Raw genomic sequence first — 19,798 nt, forward strand, 5'->3', positions numbered from 1 at the left:
TTCAGTCCTATTACTATTTAAACCCAGGCTTCTACTTCACAACAATAAATACTCACCAGTAACTGCTTACTACAAAGGCAAACAGAACCCTCAAGAAGACAAAACTCCAGAATTACTATGCTCTAAGAGCATTCTCCTTATGGACCATTCGGAGAATGGTCAAAATAGCAGGCCTCAGACTGCACATCCTTAGAGGTCTGCTTGCAAGGTTGGCCATTGGCTAACTTCTGGGAACTTAGATTTCGAGAGGGTTCCTGTGCCCCTAACTGATAAGAATGGTTCCTTGTGCCTAAATTATTTACGCAAACAATATGGTTATGCTGAACACCTGCATTCCTTCTAGGAGTCTGGAATTCTGGTAGAAGATAGGCAGTGAGTGCCCACCTGACTACTCACAATAAAAAAATGTGCATGCCAATCAGCTTGATATAATTATTCCACAATGTATACATGTATCAAAACATGTCATCGTTGCTATTTAAAAATAAAAAATAAAAAAGCCTGGGTGCCGAGTTTCTAAAGAATTCCTCAACAGGCAACACTTCACACATGTTGTCACAACCTGTTGCTGGGAGAATTAGGCAGGCACTATGTGACTCCACTGTGAAAGGATTCTGGAAGCTTGCACCTGGTTTTCCCAGACTTCCTCCCATGTACCTTTTTCCTTTGCTGAGTATTATATGCTGAGTTTTGTGAGTCCTCCTAGAGAATCTTGGTGCTCTTGGGGACCTGACATAGGACAACAGTCCTCGCCAACACTTCAAAAAAAAAGACCCTCCAAAGTACAATTATTTTCCCTTTCAAAATTCACTCTCCTTCCTAATTCACCAGTTTCTGTCAATAAAACCACAGCTCCAATTGCTACTCTGGCTACAAATCTCTAGCTCCTTCTCACTTTCCTTCGCCTACTAGGTCCTGTTGCCAAGTGCCAGTACTATTATACAATACAATGGCTATCTCACAATCTCTGTCAATATAAGTACAATATTTGCCTTTCCATTACCTGTTAAGGGCAAAGTACTTAAAACCTAGCACCTAGAAACCTCAGACTATCTTATTTTCCTAACAACTCTAATTTCTTTTCCATTGCAATACATCTTGCAACATCTGAGAATATTACTCTGATCACATCAGATCTGCTACTCCAAAATATTCAATACCTTTCCATATTCTAAAAATAAAATTCAAATTCCTTAGCACGACGATTCTGGGCCCTTTATTTCCTCTTGTCTGATACCCAAATGTATCTCCTCCATATGGTGGGGAAAAAAACACTTAGTAAGTATTTAATAACTAGCTGCTTCTCAGTGACTGAAAGCATCACCTATTCTACTAAAAATAAAGTTGTTAGTAAGAAGTATCTAAATTTCTCTACAATCTCCAAGACTACAAATGTATCTATATTTGCATACTTAGAAGACTTCCTTTCTCCTGCCCAAAACCAAACTCCTACACTAGTACTCTTGTCCTCATCTCCCACCAAGCCTTGCTCCAGCAATTGTTATTGTTTACCCCTACATCATAAACATCTCCCTCTCCACTGACTTTGTAAATGAGTCATTATTCCCAGCCTACAAATATGCTCAAGCCTCTCCTTTTTGACCCCAACATCTCCCTCTAGCTGCTGCCTTGTTTCTTACTTTTCCTTTTAGCCGAATTTCTTGTTCTGAGACACGGTCTCACTCTGCTGCCCAAACTGGAGTGCAAAAACCTTCCTTTTTGACCCCAACATCTCCTTCTAGCTGCTGCCTTGTTTCTCACTTTTTCTCTTAGCCAAATTTCTTGTTTTGAGACACGGTCTCACTCTGCTGCCCAGACTGGAGTGCAGTGGCACAACCACAGCTCAATGCACCCTGAACCTCTCAGGCTCAAGCAATCCTCCCACCTCACGGTCCTGAGCAGCTGGGACCACAAGCGCACGCTACTATTTCCAGTTAATTTTTTTTTTAATTTTTTATTTTCTGTAGAGATGAGATCTCCCTATGTTGCCTAGGCTGGCCAAATGTCTTTTTTTTGAGATGGAGTTTCGCTCTTGTCGCCCAAGCAGGAGTACAGTGGCACAATCTCGGCTCACTGCAACCACTGCCTCCTGGGTTCAAGCGATTCTCCTGCCTCAGCCTCCTGAGTTAGCTGGGATTACAGGCGTGCGCCACCATGCCTGGCTAGTTTTTGTTTTCTTTTTTTGAGACAGCATCTCACTCTGTTGCCCAGGCTGGAGTGCAGTGGCCCGATCTCGGCTCACCAGAACCTCCAACCTCCCAGATTCAAAGGATTCTCCTGCCTCAGTCTCCCAAGTAGCTGGGTTTACAGGCACGTTCCACCAAGCCTGGCTAATTTTTGTGTGTGTGTCTTTTTTGTTACTTTTTTTTTTTTTGAGACAGAGTTTCACTCTTGTTGCTCAGGCTGGAGTGCAATGGTGCGATCTCGGCTCACCGCAACCTCTGCCTCCCAGTTTCAAGCAATTCTCTGCCTCAGCCTCCCAAGTAGCTGGGATTACACCCATGAGCCACCATGCCCCACTGATTTTGTATCTTTAGTAGAGATGGCGTTTCTCCATGCTGCTCAAGCTGGTCTTGAACTCTCAACCTCAGGTGATCCACCTGCCTCGGCCTCCCAAAGTACTGGGATTATAGGTGTGAGCCACCATGCTCGGCCTGTTTTGTTTTTGTTTTTGTTTTTTGTTTTTTTGTTTTTTTGAGACAGAGTCTCACTCTGTAGCCTAGGCTAGAGTGCAGTGGCCAGATCTTGGCTCACCGCATGCTCTAACCTCCAGGTTCAAATGATTCTCCTGCCTCAGTCTCCCGGGTAGCTGGGATTACAAGCACCCACCACTACACCCGGCTAATGATTGTATTTTCAGTAGAAACGGGGTTTACCATGTTGGCCAGGCTGGTCTTGAACTCCTGACCTTAGCTAATCTGCCTGCCTCAGCCTCCCAAAGTGCTGGGATTACAGGCATGAGCCACCACACCCAGCTCTAGTTTTTTATTTTTAGTAGAGATGGGGTTTTGCCATGTTGGCCAGGCTGGTCTCGAACTCCTGACCTCAGGTGATCCACCCAAATTTCTTAAAACAGTGGCCTACACTGTTTCAAATCCTTATTGGCCAATGGCTTTTCATCCACACTTCCTCTCCCACTACTACATTAAACTACTTTTGCCATAGCCCCAGTTGCAATCTATGTTACAAAATACATGATTTCCTATCCTTATCTTCTGAACCTCTGCACAGTATCACAACAAACCATTCACTGGTTCCCAAAACTATTTGCTTCCTGGGTTTCTATTCTCTCCTACTTGTCATTTTGTCTTTCTATTCCTTCTAAGTATCCTGCCTAAATGCATACTCTGCCCACCTCTTACATATTACTGCTCCCCAACCTCCCATCACTGCCCCACTGATTTCCCAGTACACAATCTGTGAGGGTTGCCAGTATCCAGCCTCGAGTGTTCACTTTGGGCCTCTCTACCTTTCTTCCTCAGGGTTTCTCCCAAAGCCATTAAAGGGTGCTCAAACCACAAGCAAGAACAGCTCAGAAGCATAAGAGTTAAAGTTTCTTGTGGGCATCCTTGAATCAAAGGGGAGAGTTGGTAGATAAATGCCCCAGCCTGAATGTTTTAGGAGGATAAGCAGGAGATATACTTTAACCAGTTCTTCAGAGGGTCCCCAGTAGGATGAGCCCCAGCTGTCCACAGCAATAATAAGCGTAATAACACTTCCTTTACTGGTTTTTCTCCTCTTCTTATCTTACTCTCTTCATGCATTTCTGCTTTGTAGGATAATCTTTCAAACAAAGAACCTGCACCTAAGACTTCGACTCAAGTTATCCTTTTAGGGAACGCAAACTAAGACAAGGTCTGACAGTTTCAGCTAAAAACAGGAATTTGGATAAGTGGAGGTTTTAGAGTGGACACATATCCCATCTCCTGGTAATGCACTATGCTTCAAATCAATGAAAATATTAATCACAAAAATAAGTAATAAAATAACTCAAATGCCATTTTTCCATTTTTATGTTATGAAATTATTTACAGGCAAATGGGAAGAAAGAAAGTCTCAAAACAAAATAAAAAATCTACTATGGATAGTGGTCCTAACAATGGCAAAACTGTATCAACAGATAACAAGAGAAGTAGACGGCAAAAACAAGTAGTAACAGAACCTTAAAGACATCTTTAACCAGGACAATAAAATTAAGTTAGTAAAATATAATTTTAACTTACAATGTATTAAGAGTAATAAGTACAGACAGGTCCACATAGAAAAGCTCTCCTTCCTACACCATCCTTTTGTACCACCTTCCCAGAAGCAAGTCAGCAGTTTCTCATTTATTCTTGCTCATAGACATGCTTATACAAGCATCATTGTTGATTATTAAACTCTTTCACTAAGTTCCCAATTTTGCTTTAAGAACTAACACAGGCCGGGCGCAGTGGCTCATGCCTGTAATCCCAGCACTTTGGGAGATCATGAGGTCAGGAGATCGAGACCAGCCTGACCAATATGGTGAAACCCCGTCTCTACTAAAAATACAAAAAAAAAAAAAAAAACTTAGCTGGGCGTAGTGGCACACGCCGAGGCGGGCGGACCATGAGGTCAGCAGTTTGAGACCAGCCTGACCAATATTGTGAAACCCCGTCTCTGCTAAAAATACAAAAAAAAAAAAAAAAAAAAGAACTAACACAATATAAGCTCACCCACAGTAACATACTTCTCAGTTCTACTACTGAATAACTGTTTTGAAATATCAAGTATCCTTACACATAAATAAGTTACCTACAATCAGATAAACAGCAAAATCAACCACATAAAATTATCTCCAATGATTTGTGACATTTATTTCCCAAAAGACAAACATGTCTTACCTAAAGAGAACAGGGTATGGATCATCCCTCTCTGGAGGTCCAGTAATTCGTGCCATCGTTGGGAAAGACTTAACAGGAGGTTGGATCATTGTATGAGGGGCAGTTTCCATTAAATGAAAAACTTCTTCTAGGAGGTTAATAAGCCTTTCTATTTCCACTTCACTTATATTTGAGGATTCTAAAAGATCCATATCCATAGAAGCTTCCACCTCATTTTCATATTCTGGGTTTGTTCTCTCAAGTCCAGCATCTGTGTCGTGATCAGGTTCACTGTGGTTAGGAACAGATGACGTCTTCTCTGCTAAATGGTCACCAAGTTTTTTAATCTCTGACAAGATTTCATAGAAATGGCATTTTTGGAGAATAGCTGAACCAGCAGTAACAACCCTCACAGTCTGATCTAAAAGTATGAGTTCCAGAAGCTTTTGATAACCACTTTTTTCATTTTGCCTACCTCTTAAAAAAGCTTCCATTCCTTCTGTCATACTAATGACACTGTCCAAAGCTTTAAAAGCATTTAACTTAAGAGAAGATGATACATGATCAGCAAACAGAAGCTCAAATAATCCATTGATCACTCCTGCTTGTAGCAGTTCCGTAACTCCTTGAGCCCCACATTCTGCTAGTGAGGTCACTAATTTGGTCCCAGCTTTGAGCTGTCGAACATTTAAGGCAATAGGTTGGCGAAGCGCTACTTGTAAATTTAAAGCTTGCATGGTCCAGTCTACCAACTGGCCAAGGGAGTCTTGTTTTGTGTTTTTCAATTGCAAATAGCTTAACCCTTTTATTATTAAACTTGGAATTTCTTCTAAAGCTGTTACCCATTTTGCACCTCTGTCTTCTCTATACAAATCTAAGAGTTCTGTTAACTTCACTGAGGCTTCGATTGCCCCTGAATTTTCTTTATCTGGACCTTGATCCTTCATTCTACTGATTTCAATTTCAAAAGTAGTCTTGTATGGACAACTGAAGTATAAGAGTGGTACAAGCTCCCTGTCATATGGATCATATGTCATAGGAGGAACTGAAGCTAAGTCTTCAGCAGTGTATTCAACATCAAAGTTTGGATACTTAAACGTTTCACGTTCCAAGTCAGCAATTCCATCTTCATCACTGGAAATTTGTTCATAACCATCATCCCCTGAAAATTAGTATGAATAATATTTAAGTATTACATCATCTTTGTCTAACGCATAAATTCTGATTGATCAAAAAAGTTTTAATAAAACATTAAAAATGATTTCCTCAACAAAACCAACTTCTGCCCCAATATCTTATCCACAATTTTATAACATTTTATAATTTCTAATAGAATAATTATGGACAAACTTTCTTTTTTCCTGAAAAGGGTGAGACCTGAAAACTGAACAAACATTTTAAGCAAATTCCTCCGTATCTGTTCAGTTTTACAACTAACTCTGTAACAGATACTTTTTCCTCACAGAAATAAAATTAGAAATGCCTCAAAGTAACAAAAATATCTTAGGAGGAAAGAAATTATGCTTGTCCTCTTGAGAGATTATTTTTAAGACAAAAAAAAACTGGTTATATTAAAGTTAAATAAGAACTAATATCATAAGGTTAAACCAAATATTTTCAGCAAAACCATTGTAGATTCTTTTTATAACATTAATTTCACATTCCTGAATTTTTATTTCTCTGCATTTACCTATCACACAGTTTTGTAGATCTCCATTATATTTTGATGGAAATTTTGTTAATTTAAAATATGGCTGGGCACAGTGGCTCGTACCTGTAATCCCAGCACTTTGGGAGGCCAAGGCGGGCAGATCACTGGAGGTCAGGAGTTCGAGACCAGCCTAGCCAACATGGTGAAACCCCAGTCTCTACTAAAAATACAAAAATAACCCGAGCATAGTGGCGGGCGCCTGTAAGCCCAGCTACTCGGAAGGCTGAGGGATGAATCACTTGAACCCTGGAGGTAAAGGTTGCTGTGAACCAAGATCGCATCACTGTGCTCCAGTCTGGGTCTGAAGGAATGAGACTCTGTATCAAAAAAAAAAAAAAGAAAGAAAGAAAACTGCCTGCCTAAAATTTAACTCTTTTGCCAAATACAGTAAATCTAAAAAGAATTATTTGATAATCTGGGAATGGGAAAAGCTAAAAAAAAAAGTATCACATGATAATCTAGTTGTTACTTTGTAAAAGAGCCCTTGTGATTCTCAAATGACACTCATTTTCACTATCTGCAGAAAAAAGCCAAGGCAGATTATCTGTTATTTTGCATAAATGCTTTAATATTACATGCCATTTCTTGGGCAAATTAGGAGCCAGTTAGCTTGAATATCTTTCACTTTTTGCTTTCAAAGGAAAAATAAAGCCTAATTAAAGGACTGTATCATACTGCCACATGTACTTGTGCAACTGAGATTTTTCCCTTGAATTGTTAAAAAGATTGTAGCATTTGCTAAAATATCTAAGTGGTAGACATCTTTAGGAATTCCACCTAGCTTTACCACTCCTTACTCTGAAAACAGCCACCAAATCCCTAACCAACATGTATTTGCCACATGACCCTGTTTTCCTGGCAAAAGCTGATGCTGTCAAGGGGAAACTCATATTGTAGCAAGTCAAACAGAAAACTGAGATACAGTCAGGCAGTTTTTAGGCTGGTTGGTTAAACAGGGGAGATTAAAGTAAACACACAAAGCAGAGGAGAGACGGAAATCTCATTTCTAGTCATGCCTTGAGGCCTAGCTACATTCTGACCCGTGGGTTTCTTGGAACCCATTTATCTTTGCTAGAAATTCTTTTGCATTTTTCAAAGCTACATCGAGTTAGTTTCTAGTACGTAAACCCCAAAGTCCTAGCTAACATAACCCACCTTCACCTTCTTCATCCTCTTCACCTTCTTCCTCTTCATCTTCCTCTTCCTCCTCAGGGATACTGTCTACTGTATGTCGATCATCCTCATCCTCATCCTCTTCTTCCTCTACATCCACATCATCTTCATCATCTTCTCCTTCTTCTTGTTGTTCCTCTTCTACTTCTCCTTCATCAGAATATTGCCCTTCCTGGGGAACAGAATTCCGATCAGGAGAAATGGGCTCAAAGTAATCTTCTCTATGAGGAGCATCCTCTTCCTTGTCACCAGACACTGAAAAATTGAGATTTCAGGAACAGATTTTTTTTATTATTATACTTTAAGTTCTAGAGTACATGTGCACAACGTGCAGGTTTGTTACATATGTATACATGTGCCATGCTGGTGTGCTGCACCCATTAACTTGTCATTTACATTAGGTATATCTCCTAATGCTATCCCTCCCCACAACAGGCCCCGGTGTATGATGTTCCCCTTCCTGTGTCCAAGTGTTCTCACTGTTCAATTCCCACCTATGAGTGAGAACATACAGTGTTTGGCTTTTTGTTTTTGCAATAGTTTGCTGAGAATGATGGTTTCCAGCTTCATCCATGTCCCTACAAAGGACATGAACTCATCCTTTTTTATGGCTGCATAGTATTCCATGGTGTATATGAAGGTACAGATTATTTTAATGGTTTAAATGACACAAGGCAGTAAGACTGGATATGGCAACTACTTAATGATATTTTGGATGATGTAGCTTATAAACACCCTTAAAAAAAAAAGAATTACTCACCGTTTCAAAAATATTGAGTATACATTGTACAACATCTACAATGAGCAATAATAAAGTATACTATTAAGCCATTCCTTTTGTTTTTAGCTTTTAAGCAGCTATACAGATTTTTATCTTTTCCAATACATACTACTTATTTTTATTTTATTTTTATTTTATTTTATTGAGTCTCACTCTGTCGGCCAGGCTGGAGTGTAGTGGCATGACCTCAGCTCACTGCAACCTCTGCCTCCTGGGCTCAAGCAATTCTCCTGCCTCAGTCTCCTGAGTAGCTGGGATTACAGGTGTGTGCCACTACACCTGGCTAATTTTTGTATTTTTAATAGAGATGGGGTTTCACCATGTTGGCCAGGCTGGTCTTGAACTCCTGACCTCAAGTAATCCACCCACCTCGGCCTCCCAAAGTGCTGGGATTACAGGTGTGAGCCACCACGCCCGGCCTATTTTTATTTTATTTTACTTTTATTTTTAATAGAGAAATGGTCTCCGTATGTTGCCCAGGCTGGTCTCACACTCCTGGGCCCAAGAGGTCCTCCTGCCTCAGCCTTCCAAAGTGCTAGGATTACAGGCATGAGCCACCACACCCAGCCCATTACTACTGCTTTTTAACTGGTACTCTTTTGTACATGTCACTACAGCAGAGTAGTGAGGTAGGAGCATTTCTTGAACCCAGGAAGTCAAGGCTGGAGTGAGCTGGGATGGCACCACTGTACTCTAGCCTGGGTCACAGAGCAAAAACCTGTCTCAAAAAAAAAAAAAAAAAGAAAAAGAAAAACACAAGGAAATACTGCACAGCATGGGGAGAGACTGCATCAAGATTTGATTACTAGCACCTAATTTCTTTTCTTTAATCAAAAAGCACTATTAGCCAGGCACAGTGGCTTATGCCTATAATCCTAACACCTTGTGAAGCTAAGGCAGATGGATCACTTTAGCTCAGGAGTTCCAGCCTGGGCAAAATAGTGAGACCCCATCTCCACATATATTTTAAAAATTAGCAAGGCGTGGTGATGCACACCTGTAGTCCCAGCTATTAGGAGGCTAAGGTGAGAGGATCACTTAAGCCCAGGTAGCCAAGACTGCAGTGAGCCACTGTACTCCAGCCTGGGCGACAGAGTGAGACCATCTCAAAACAAAAACAAAAACGTACTATTAACTAGGGGGGAAAACCTTAGCACTGGTTTTATTTATACCTGGCAGAGGCACAGGATCATCTTCATCATCATCAGGTGGAGGGGGTCCTGGAGGAGTTCTTGGTCCCCTTGGCTGCGGTCTTGGAGGGCTTCCATTAAACTGATCTTCTTTCTCCCCATCAGCTAGTGTTTTATGAGAGACAGAAAAAGAACTTTCAAATTACAGATGGCCCCCAAACAACATGGCTTTGAACTGTGTTTCAAACCAGTTACATGTGATTTTTTTTTAAAGCAAACAGAGATCTAAAATATGGTATTTGAGGATGCAAAATCTGCATATATATAAAGGGCTGACTTTCTGTATATGCAGGTTCCTCAAGGCCAATTTCAGGACTTGAGTATGCACAGATTCAGGTATACACAGATAGTCCTAGAACAAATCAATCCCCAAGTAGAACAAAGATAATCATGTTAAAGTATAAGGAAATGAATGGGTGAAAAAATACCTTTCATCACTTGAGATTTTCATGTTCAGAAATAACTGATAATAAACTTTTTCTTCCTGGTGTCTTAGAAATTTTGCTAATTAATCTATATTAATAACATTAGAATTTCTGACTTCCCACATACTGAAAAAATACTTTTCATCATTTGAGACTTCTATCTTAAGAATTAACTGATGATAAACCCTTCCTTCCTGGCATCTTAACAGAAATTTTGCTAATTAATCTATACTGGTAACATTAGAATTTCTGACTTCTCACATATAATGTATACACTCTTAGGCTTGGACATAATCCCAAGCTTTTATTTTCATGCAAAAAAAATATGGGAATGTTCAGCTTTATTTGTGATAGCCAAAAAATAGAGACTACCCAAATGTCCTTCAACAGGTGAGCAGTTAAATAAATTTCGGTACATCTATACTGTGTAATACCACTCAGCAATAAAAAAGAACAAACTATTCATATATAAGTTGAACTTCAATGAAATTATGCTGAATGAAAAAAGTGAATCTCAAAAAGATACTGCACGATTCCATTGATGTAAAATGTGTAAAATAATATAACTATAGAGATGGTGAACAGACCAGTGGCTGCCAAAGGCTAGCAATGGGTGGGATGAATATGGCTATAACGGGGTAATAGGCAATCTTGGGGCAATGGTGTAGTGAAGTTTGGGGTTTTCCTTGTTTTTTTGTTTTGTTTTGTTTTAAGATGGAGTCTTGCTCTGTTGCCCAGGGTGGAGTGCAATGGCACGATCTTGGCTCACTGCAGCCTCCACCACCGGGGTTCAAGTGATTCTCCTGCCTTAGCCTCCCAAGTAGCTGGGACTACAGGCATGCACCACCACGCCCAGCAAATTTTTGTATTTTTAGCAGAGATAGGGTTTCACCATGTTGACCAGGCTGGTCTCAAACTCCTGACCTCAAGTGATCCACCCTCCTCAGCCTCCCAAAGTGCTGGGATTACAAGCGTGAGCCACGGCACCCAGCCCAGTTAAGTATTTTGATCATGGTGTTGGTTATGCAAGGCTGTACACATGACGTAAAAATGCAGAGCTACACGTACACAAACAAGTGCATGTCTAACTAGTGAAATCTGAATAAGCTCCACAGATTCACCAACACCAGTTTTCTGGTTTTGATATTATACTATATTTATAAAAGATGTTATCACTGGGGGAGGTTAAAGAGTATACTTCCCTGTATATTTCTTTGCAACCTCCAGTCAATCTATAATTATCTCAAAGTAAAAAGTTAAGGGGCCAGGTGTGGTGGCTCACACCTATCAACCCAGCACTTTGAAGGGCTGCGTTGGGAGGATCACTCGAGGCTAGGTGTTTGAGACCCAACTTGGGCAACATAGTGAGACCCAATCTCTACAAAAAAATGAATTGGGACGGAGGGTGGCACACGTCTGTAGTCCTAGCTACTCCACAGGGTGGGGTGGAAGGACTGCTTGAGTCCAGGATTACGAGGTTATATTGAGCTATGATCAAGCCACTGCACTCCAGCCTGGAAGACAGAACAAAATCCTGTCTCTAACAACAAAAAAACTAAATTAAAAAAAAATTTAAATAAAAAGTTAAAAACACATGTATATATGTACTTAAGTGTCAATTTTAAAACAAATCAGTAAATTGAACAAATTTTTAGAGTAACCACTACATACGTCAGACACTATGATAAGACTGAAAACACAAATATATGTAAAACATACTTTCTATCCACAAGGAGCTCACGGTTTGGTAAAAAAAAAAAAAAAAACAAGCACAGAAAAATGAAGGACTAAAAGAAAAAGAAAACTGAAAGAGTAGCTATGCTTAGCAGGTAAGATATAAGAAAAGTACAGTGTATGACCACCATCAGAAAAAAAAGAGCTCACACCACATTACTATATCAGGATTCAGAGAAACAAAGGTCATTTATAGTCACAAAAATGCTAATTATAAAGCAAAATATTATTCCTTTGTGACTTTAATTATAATTTCAAAATGCATTCTTGAAACTCCTTTTATTTATTCATCTTGTGTGTGGGTTTTAGTTTTTGTTTTTGAGACAGGGATTTGCCCTGTTGCCTAGGCTGGAGTACAGTGGCACAATCATGACTCATTGCAGTCTCAACTTCCCAGGCTCAAGGGGTCCTCCCACCTCGGCCTCCAGAGTAGCTGGACCGCAGGCACATGCCATCATGCCCAGCTAATTCTTTCTTTTGTTTTTTTTGATAGGGGCAGGTTCTCCCTATGTTGCCCAGGCTGGTCTCACACTCCTATAGGTTCAAGCAATCCTCCCATCTCAGCCTCCCAAAGTGTGAAGATTACAAGCATAAGCCACCATGCCCAACCTATTTATTTATTTCTACAGATGGGAGTCTCACTATGTTGCCCAGAATGGACTCGAATTCCTGGGCTCAATTGATCCTTTTGCCTCAGCCTCTTGAGTAGCTGGGACCACAGATGCATACCACTGCAGCTGGCTATGAATCTCATTGTGTCAACTGCTTTTTTTTTTAATAGACATAAGGTCTCGCCATGTTGGCCAGGCTGGTCTTGAATTCCTGACCTCAAGCAATCCTCCCACTTCAGCCTCCCAAAGTGCTAGGATTACAGCCATGAGCCACTGCACCCAGCCTTGTGGTCAACTTCTCACAGTAATTAACACTGGAGTGAGAAGAGATTCTAAGAAACATGAGTCCAGCTGCCTACCTTCTGAAAGAAAGCCACTGAAGTTCTTATTTTTCTTGTTTCCAGTTAAGGAGCAAAAGGTTCTCAAAAGTGGAAGAAATCTACATTAGTTAAGATGTATATACCTAATCAAATTTTATATGCACTCTTGAAAAAAAATGTCATTTATATAAGTACTCCGGGAATACACAAACTCCCTGCCTATTTTTCAATTCATTTACAAATAATTTTAATAGTAAACCATGAATAGTCACTGGATGCATTGTCATTAAGATATTTTAAATGGGAAAAAATTCCCTTGGGTCAGTTTTAAAAGCTCTCTAGGAAAACAGAGGAAGAAAATAAAATGTCACCACTTCAACATAAAAAGAAACTCTTATAGACAAGAATGGGAGACTAACAGATAGCTATCTTGTCAAGTCTTAAGCAAGGTTCAAAAGGTGAAAGAGGTGTGCTTGCTCACTCTCTCCCGCCAGTCCCTCACTTTCCCTCCCTCTCTCTCCCTCCCCTTCTCTCTCTTGCCTCCTCTTCTTTCCTTCTCTTCCTCCTATCACCCCCTCTTCCTCCCTCTCTCCCCCTCTGCCCCTCTGCTTCTCCCTCTCACCTCCTCTCTCCCTCTCTCCCCACTTTCCCCCTCTCTTCTTCCTCTCTCCCTCTCAAAAAATAAAACAAAACAAGAACAAAAGGTAGAAAAGCACTCTTCGAATCATTTTTTTTTTACACCACGGATATAAGTTTCACTTGCAAAAGCAAATTTAAAATTCTCACCATGTTTTGGATTCCTTTTCAAACTTGGTTGTGGCTGGGGAGGTGGTGGAGGTGGAGGTGGTGGTGGTGGAGAGTCTCTGTCATGGCTTATCACTCTATCCACTGATCCATATATTGCCAGTGTCAGACAGTTATACCAGCCTCTTAGCACCAGACCATCAGTATTCACCTGATTTTTAGGGAGGGAAAAAAAAATCTTTCAAAGTCATGTTTTAAAATGGTAGAAGTTAGCTGATATCAAATTAGATTGTGGTTCAACTAAAGTCTTTAAAAGTATGCTGAAAATGCAAAGTCAACACAAAGTGAAATTCACCCAGGCACAGCTTTTAATGTGACTCTCCAGAATTACCATAACTACACCCACACCTGTCCTAAGATTGTATCTCCCAGTCCTATGCTTTACGTCAACCTTGTTCAAAAGTATAACCAGACTCCAATCCAGGAGAAAAGAAATAAGAATAAAATTAAGTAGGAGTTATTGCTAATTAATAAATTAAACCCCAATAGGTACAGGGGTGGTAGAAGGGACCAAAAGCACAAATGATGCTCAGTCTCAAGAATGATAAAGTCCATAAAACTGCATAGCATTCTTCTCATAAGCCAAATTCATACATGCAGGTATATTTTATGTACCCACATTGTACGTTAAAAAGTAAGTGAACTGGCCAGGTGCAGTGGCTCACGCCTGTAATCTCAGCACTTTGGGAGGCTGAGGTGGGTGGATCACAAGGTCAGGAGTTGAAGACCAGCCTGACCAAGATGGTGAAACCCCATGCCTACTAAAATTACAAAAATTAGCCGGGCGTGGTGGCAGGCACTTGTAATCCCAGATAATCAGGAGACTGAGGCAGAGAATTGCTTGAACCCAGAAGGTGGAGGTTGCAGTGAGCCAAGATCACACCACTGCACACTCTAGCCTGGGCGACAGAGCAAGACTCGGTCTCAAAAAAAAAAAAAAAAAAAAAGTAAGGGAACCCAGAGGCATTATACAAATGGTTTTTGCAAACAAACTTTCTCCTAAAAAGATTAAAGACTTTTGCCAATGCCATTAACCTTCAGTATTTCCCTATAAGATAAAAATAACTTTATGCTTTTTAGAGTTTACCTACATTAATAGCTAGATCTTCATAATTAAGAGAGCAGATATTGTCATTCCCTTTTAGGAAATAAGAAAACCAGAGCATGTGAAGAAGAGCCTGCAATAGAAACCAAAGGCCCTTGGCCGGGCGCGGTGGCTCAAGCCTGTAATCCCAGCACTTTGGGAGGCCGAGACGGGCGGATCACGAGTTCAGGAGATCAAGACCATCCTGGCTAACACGGTGAAACCCCGTCTCTACTAAAATACAAAAAAAATTAGCCGGGCGAGGTGGTGGGCGCCTGTACTCCCAGCTACTCGGGAGGCTGAGGCAGGAGAATGGCGTGAACCTGGGAGGCGGAGCTTGCAGTGAGCTGAGATCCGGCCACTGCACTCCAGCCTGGGCAACAGAGCCAGACTCCGTTTCAAAAAAAAAAAAAAAGAAACCAAAGGCCCTGACTTCAGAGTTCTGTTTCCACCCCACCATGTTGGTTAAAGATGAAGTTATAAGTGTTACCAGGGCCCCTTCTGGAGGCACAATAAGGAAAAAAAGAAATTAATATTTCTTTGTTAGACTATACAGGGAAACTGTGGACCAGAAGAAGGGTTCGAAGACCGGCCAAGGATTGACAGACTGAACAGAAATCCCACTGGAAGGAAGATAAACAGATAACAAAGACAATTTGCAGTCTAAACAGGATACAAATGATTTAATACCCATCCCCCCCAAAACCAAACAGCAAGCTGAGTAGCACCATACCAGGTCATAATTATGTCTGCATTTCAAATCTGCCACTAAATGCTTCCAGCATGGCATCTGGCATATCAAGAAAAAAGGCATACATTTTATAGGAAAGGAAAAATATGAAATACGTACTTTTAAAAGAAACTTTAATTAAGGCACAGTAGTGTCTAATAACAATTTGCCTGCCTGTCATCTTCTGAACTTGCCTATCTAAATGAAAGATGGTAAAGCACAAATGCTGGCCTCTTCTTGACTCGAAAGAGGAAGAAAGAGCTTTATAGGTAAAAAACATTACGACATCTTTACTGCATTATAAAATAGTGTCTAGGCCGGGCGCGGTGGCTCAAGCCTGTAATCCCAGCACTTTGGGAGGCCGAGACGGGCGGATCACGAGGTCAGGAGATCGAGACCATCCTGGCTAATGCAGTGAAACCCCGTCTCTACTAAAAATACAAAAAAAAAAAAAAAAAAAAAAAAAACTAGCCGGGCGAGGTGGCGGGCGCCTGTAGTCCCAGCTACTGGGGAGGCTGAAGCAGGAGAATGGCGTAAACCCAGGAGGTGGAGCTTGCAGTGAGCTGAGATCCGGCCAGTGCACTCCAGCCTGGGCAACAGAGCTAGACTCTGTCTCAAAAATAAAAAAAATAAAAAAAATAAAAAATAAAAAATAAAATAGTGTCTAGATGCTAGAAGAATCAGATAAGAGATGACATTCTGCAACACTGATTTATATGGATCAAAAACTTTAAATGGAGTTGAGAGCAAATAGTAATGACAAGTTGAAAACTGACTTCCATAATTACCTTTGAGTTAGGTCTAAAGATGATGGAAGTATTCTCATCATATTCCAGGCTGTCAAGACAGTAGAAATAAATATGTAAGCTCAAACACTGAACATCACAGTTCACGAAGATGTCTTTCTAGGTTCAAATAATTTAATATAATCAAATGCTAGATTTTTGTTTTGATTCAATAAACCAAAGTTTGAGTTTAATGTACTGCCCCCCAAAATGTGATAAAGAAAAAAATAAATTAATCCCAGATTCTTAATTAATTGCTTTGGGGTTAGTATGGACATCAGTAAATTTTTAAAAGCACACCAGGTAATTCTAATGTACAGCCAGAGTAAAGAACCACTTTGCATTACAGTCATACAAAAATGTAGACTACAACCATAATTTAAGAAAAGCACCTGTTTTTATTAAGTAGGTACTGACATAAAAACACCTCCAAATACTAAAAATTACCTGCTTCAAATTATCTAAGGTTTCCCTTCACTTAAAAAAAGAGTTAAATTATTAACATAATTTAACAATAAATGAGAAGGATCAATAACAGAATGAGTGATGTCTAAGAAACTGTTAATTCCTGACAGGAACAGACATTTTCTCATTTTTAAGCTGCCTTTAATTTTTTTTTATTTTATGAGTTCTAAGCAAACCCATTTGTTTGCAGACATCATAACAACAGGTTTAATAATACCTAACCTGAAAAAAACTACGTAGCATGTACTAAATAATCAAAAAAGGGGTTATCTACTTACAAAAGTTTCATTTTACAAAATGTGGCTATGGAATTATAAATTGCACAGTAGTGTGACGTGAAAGACACATATAAAATATTAGTTCTCAATGTGTCTATATTAGAATCAAAAATATTTTCCAAATTAGAAGGTTACTATCATGTGTGAAAGTATCATGTATATAAGAAAGGCATGCATGAGTAACAAGTTAACAAACAATGTCTGTTTCACACATTTAAATTTTTACTTTATAAACTCAACATCTCCTTAGGAGTTCGACATTTCTTTACTACAGCCTTGACACAATTAAACCCTGTGTTCTTGGGTCTACCAGCAGATATATCCTTTTCCTCTATCTAAAGAATCAATTAAAAGGTGTTGCTTACTAACTCATGAGTTCCGGTGAAATTACCTAGCAGGTACATACCTTCCCAACCTATCGAAAACAGGGGCACTTGGTTTGCTTACATTGTTGAAGAATAAGTCTAATTGAAATGTATGCGGAGATGTCTCTCTGTGAATGAAACAAAGTTGAAACATCAGCCTTTGTAACAAATACTTCCTAAATTAAAACAAATAACACAGTAAGTACAAAGTTAAGAGCAATTCTAGAATTAGAATATGATATTCCTAAGATTTAAATAACAAAAATATAGTTAACTATGATATTGTATGTAATTTTATTTACATCCAATCTCAAGTAGCCAACAGCTCCTTTTAAGTATTATTGAATATCAAATTTTAATCAAGTATATTTTGCATGCTATCACTATTCCTATTTTTTTTTTGAGACGGAGTTACAGTGTTTCGCTCTTGTTACCCAAGCTGCAGTGCAATGGCAGGCACGATTTCACGATCTCGGCTCATGGCAACCTCTGCTCTTGGGTTCAAGCAATTCTCCTGCCTCAGCTTCCTGAGCAGCTGGGATTACAGGCATGCACCACCACGCCCAGCTGATTTTTTTGTACTTTTAGTAGAGATGGGGTTTCGCCATGTTAGCCAGGCTGGTCTCAAACTCCTGACCTCAGGTGACTCACCCGCCTCGGCCTCCCAAAGTGCTGGGATTATAGGCGTGAGCCACTGTGTCTGGCCTCCCCTTCCTTTTAGAGACAGTCTTGCTTTCTTGCCAGGCTGGAGTGCAGTGGTGTGACTATAGCTCACTGTAACCTCCAGCTCCCAGACTCAAACAATCCTCCTGCTTCAGCCTCCCAAGTAGCTGGGACTACAGGTATATGCCACTACACTGGTCTAATTTTTTTTTTTTTTAAGTAGAGACAAGGTATTACTATGTTGCCCAGGCTGGTCTCGAATCAAGCTCCTAAACTCAAGTGATCCTCCCACGTCAGCCTCCCAAAGTGCTGGGATTCAGGCATAAGCTGCTGCACCATGCCTGTGACCTTTCATTAACAAAAGAATCAGGGATTAGCTAGCTTCAAGTTGTATAATTACAATTTCAACTTAATCCACATTAATACAAGACTATAATAGTAATGTTAGCATCAGAGCCCTAAGTTGTGACTTAAAGCCAATTGATATTTGTACAGCAGCAATTTACAAAAATATTTCAGGGTTTCTAAAAATAGATTATTTGGTTAATATCAGAGCTTATTTAATTTGCACTAGACTAAAATCTTGCTACCCTTTATGTAAAAGATATTATACCATAGCACCCTTGGTTGAAATTCCTCAAATTCAACTAAAATCTTGACTTTGAACACCATATGCTTTATTCTTGTTCACTTATATAAAAATCCAAATGTTAATAACTATAATGTCTAGAGTACTATCAAAGAGTTTCCTGTATGCACTTCTGGTAGAAGCACAAACAGGCATAATCGTTCTGAAAAGCAACGTGGCAATAAAATTCAGTAGACTAAGAAAATGTTCACATCAAGCTACTATTTGAAAGTATCCCACAAATTTCATGTACTGGAAATTTAATCCCCAATGCAACAGTGTTGGGAGGCAAGCCTAACAAGAGGCAACTAGGTCATGAGGACTCTGCCCTCATGAATGAATGAATGCTGTTATCTGGGGAGTGGATTAGTTACTGTGACAGTATGCTTGTTAACAAAACAAGTTCTGCTCCCTTTTGCTCTCTTGGGCTCTCTGGCTCTTGCCTTCCACCATGAGATGAAGCTGCAAGAACATTCTTGCCAGATTGCTGGCACCCTGATACTGGCCTTCCCAGTCTCCAGAACTTTGAGATAAAAATTTCTTTATAAATTATCCAGTCTGTGGTAGTCTGTTAAAGTAACACAAAATGGACAAAGACACACCACTTGATGTACTTTTTTCTAGAAAGTGTTTCTACAGAAAACCTTGATATTTGAACAGATTTTTTCAAGAGGATATTCATCATACTATTACTTGTAATTTGAAAACTAAAAACCATCTAATGGTCCCCACATAGGAGGCGAATCAAATATATTTATAGTATAGTCATTCATTAGACTATGTAGCTATTAGAAATCATAAAATCAAATAATATTTAATGATGTAAAAGTACTCCTGATATCTTATAAATGAAATAAAGGAATACAGAAAACACTAAAAAGTAACAGCAAAATAACAACATACATTTGCCTTACCCAAATTCAATCACAAGCGCCCAACAACTCTAGTCTCTTCCTCTTACCCTTCTTTACTACTTTTTCTTTTCTTTTTTTTTTTTTTTTTTTTTTTTTTTTTGAGAGGATTCTTGCTCTTGTCACCTAGGCTGGGGTGCAGTGGTGCGATCTCGGCTCACCACAACCTCCGCCTCTCAGGTTCAAGCGCTCCTCCTACCTCAGTAACCCAAGTAGCTGAGACTACAGACACGTGCCTTCAGGTCCGGCTGATTTTTGTATTTTTAATAGAGATGGGGTTTTACCATGTTGCCCAG

At 39.8% G+C, this 19,798-nt stretch overlaps 1 protein-coding gene across 1 annotated transcript in view; it reads right to left on the reverse strand.

The window, feature by feature from the left end:
- The window catches only part of VIRMA (vir like m6A methyltransferase associated), a 65,299-nt gene that overhangs the window by 33,219 nt on the left and 12,282 nt on the right, over positions 1-19,798 (reverse strand). The window contains exons 3-8 of the mRNA XM_025394529.1: positions 17,342-17,428; positions 16,196-16,244; positions 13,576-13,744; positions 9,682-9,804; positions 7,711-7,983; positions 4,866-6,006 (exon numbers count right to left, since the gene is read on the reverse strand). Of these exons, the coding sequence (XP_025250314.1) occupies positions 4,866-6,006; positions 7,711-7,983; positions 9,682-9,804; positions 13,576-13,744; positions 16,196-16,244; positions 17,342-17,428 (1,842 nt within the window). The remainder of the gene's footprint in view (positions 1-4,865; positions 6,007-7,710; positions 7,984-9,681; positions 9,805-13,575; positions 13,745-16,195; positions 16,245-17,341; positions 17,429-19,798) is intronic.

Source organism: Theropithecus gelada, chromosome 8 (assembly GCF_003255815.1).
Source record: "Theropithecus gelada isolate Dixy chromosome 8, Tgel_1.0, whole genome shotgun sequence".
In the NCBI taxonomy this organism is placed as follows: domain Eukaryota; kingdom Metazoa; phylum Chordata; class Mammalia; order Primates; family Cercopithecidae; genus Theropithecus; species Theropithecus gelada.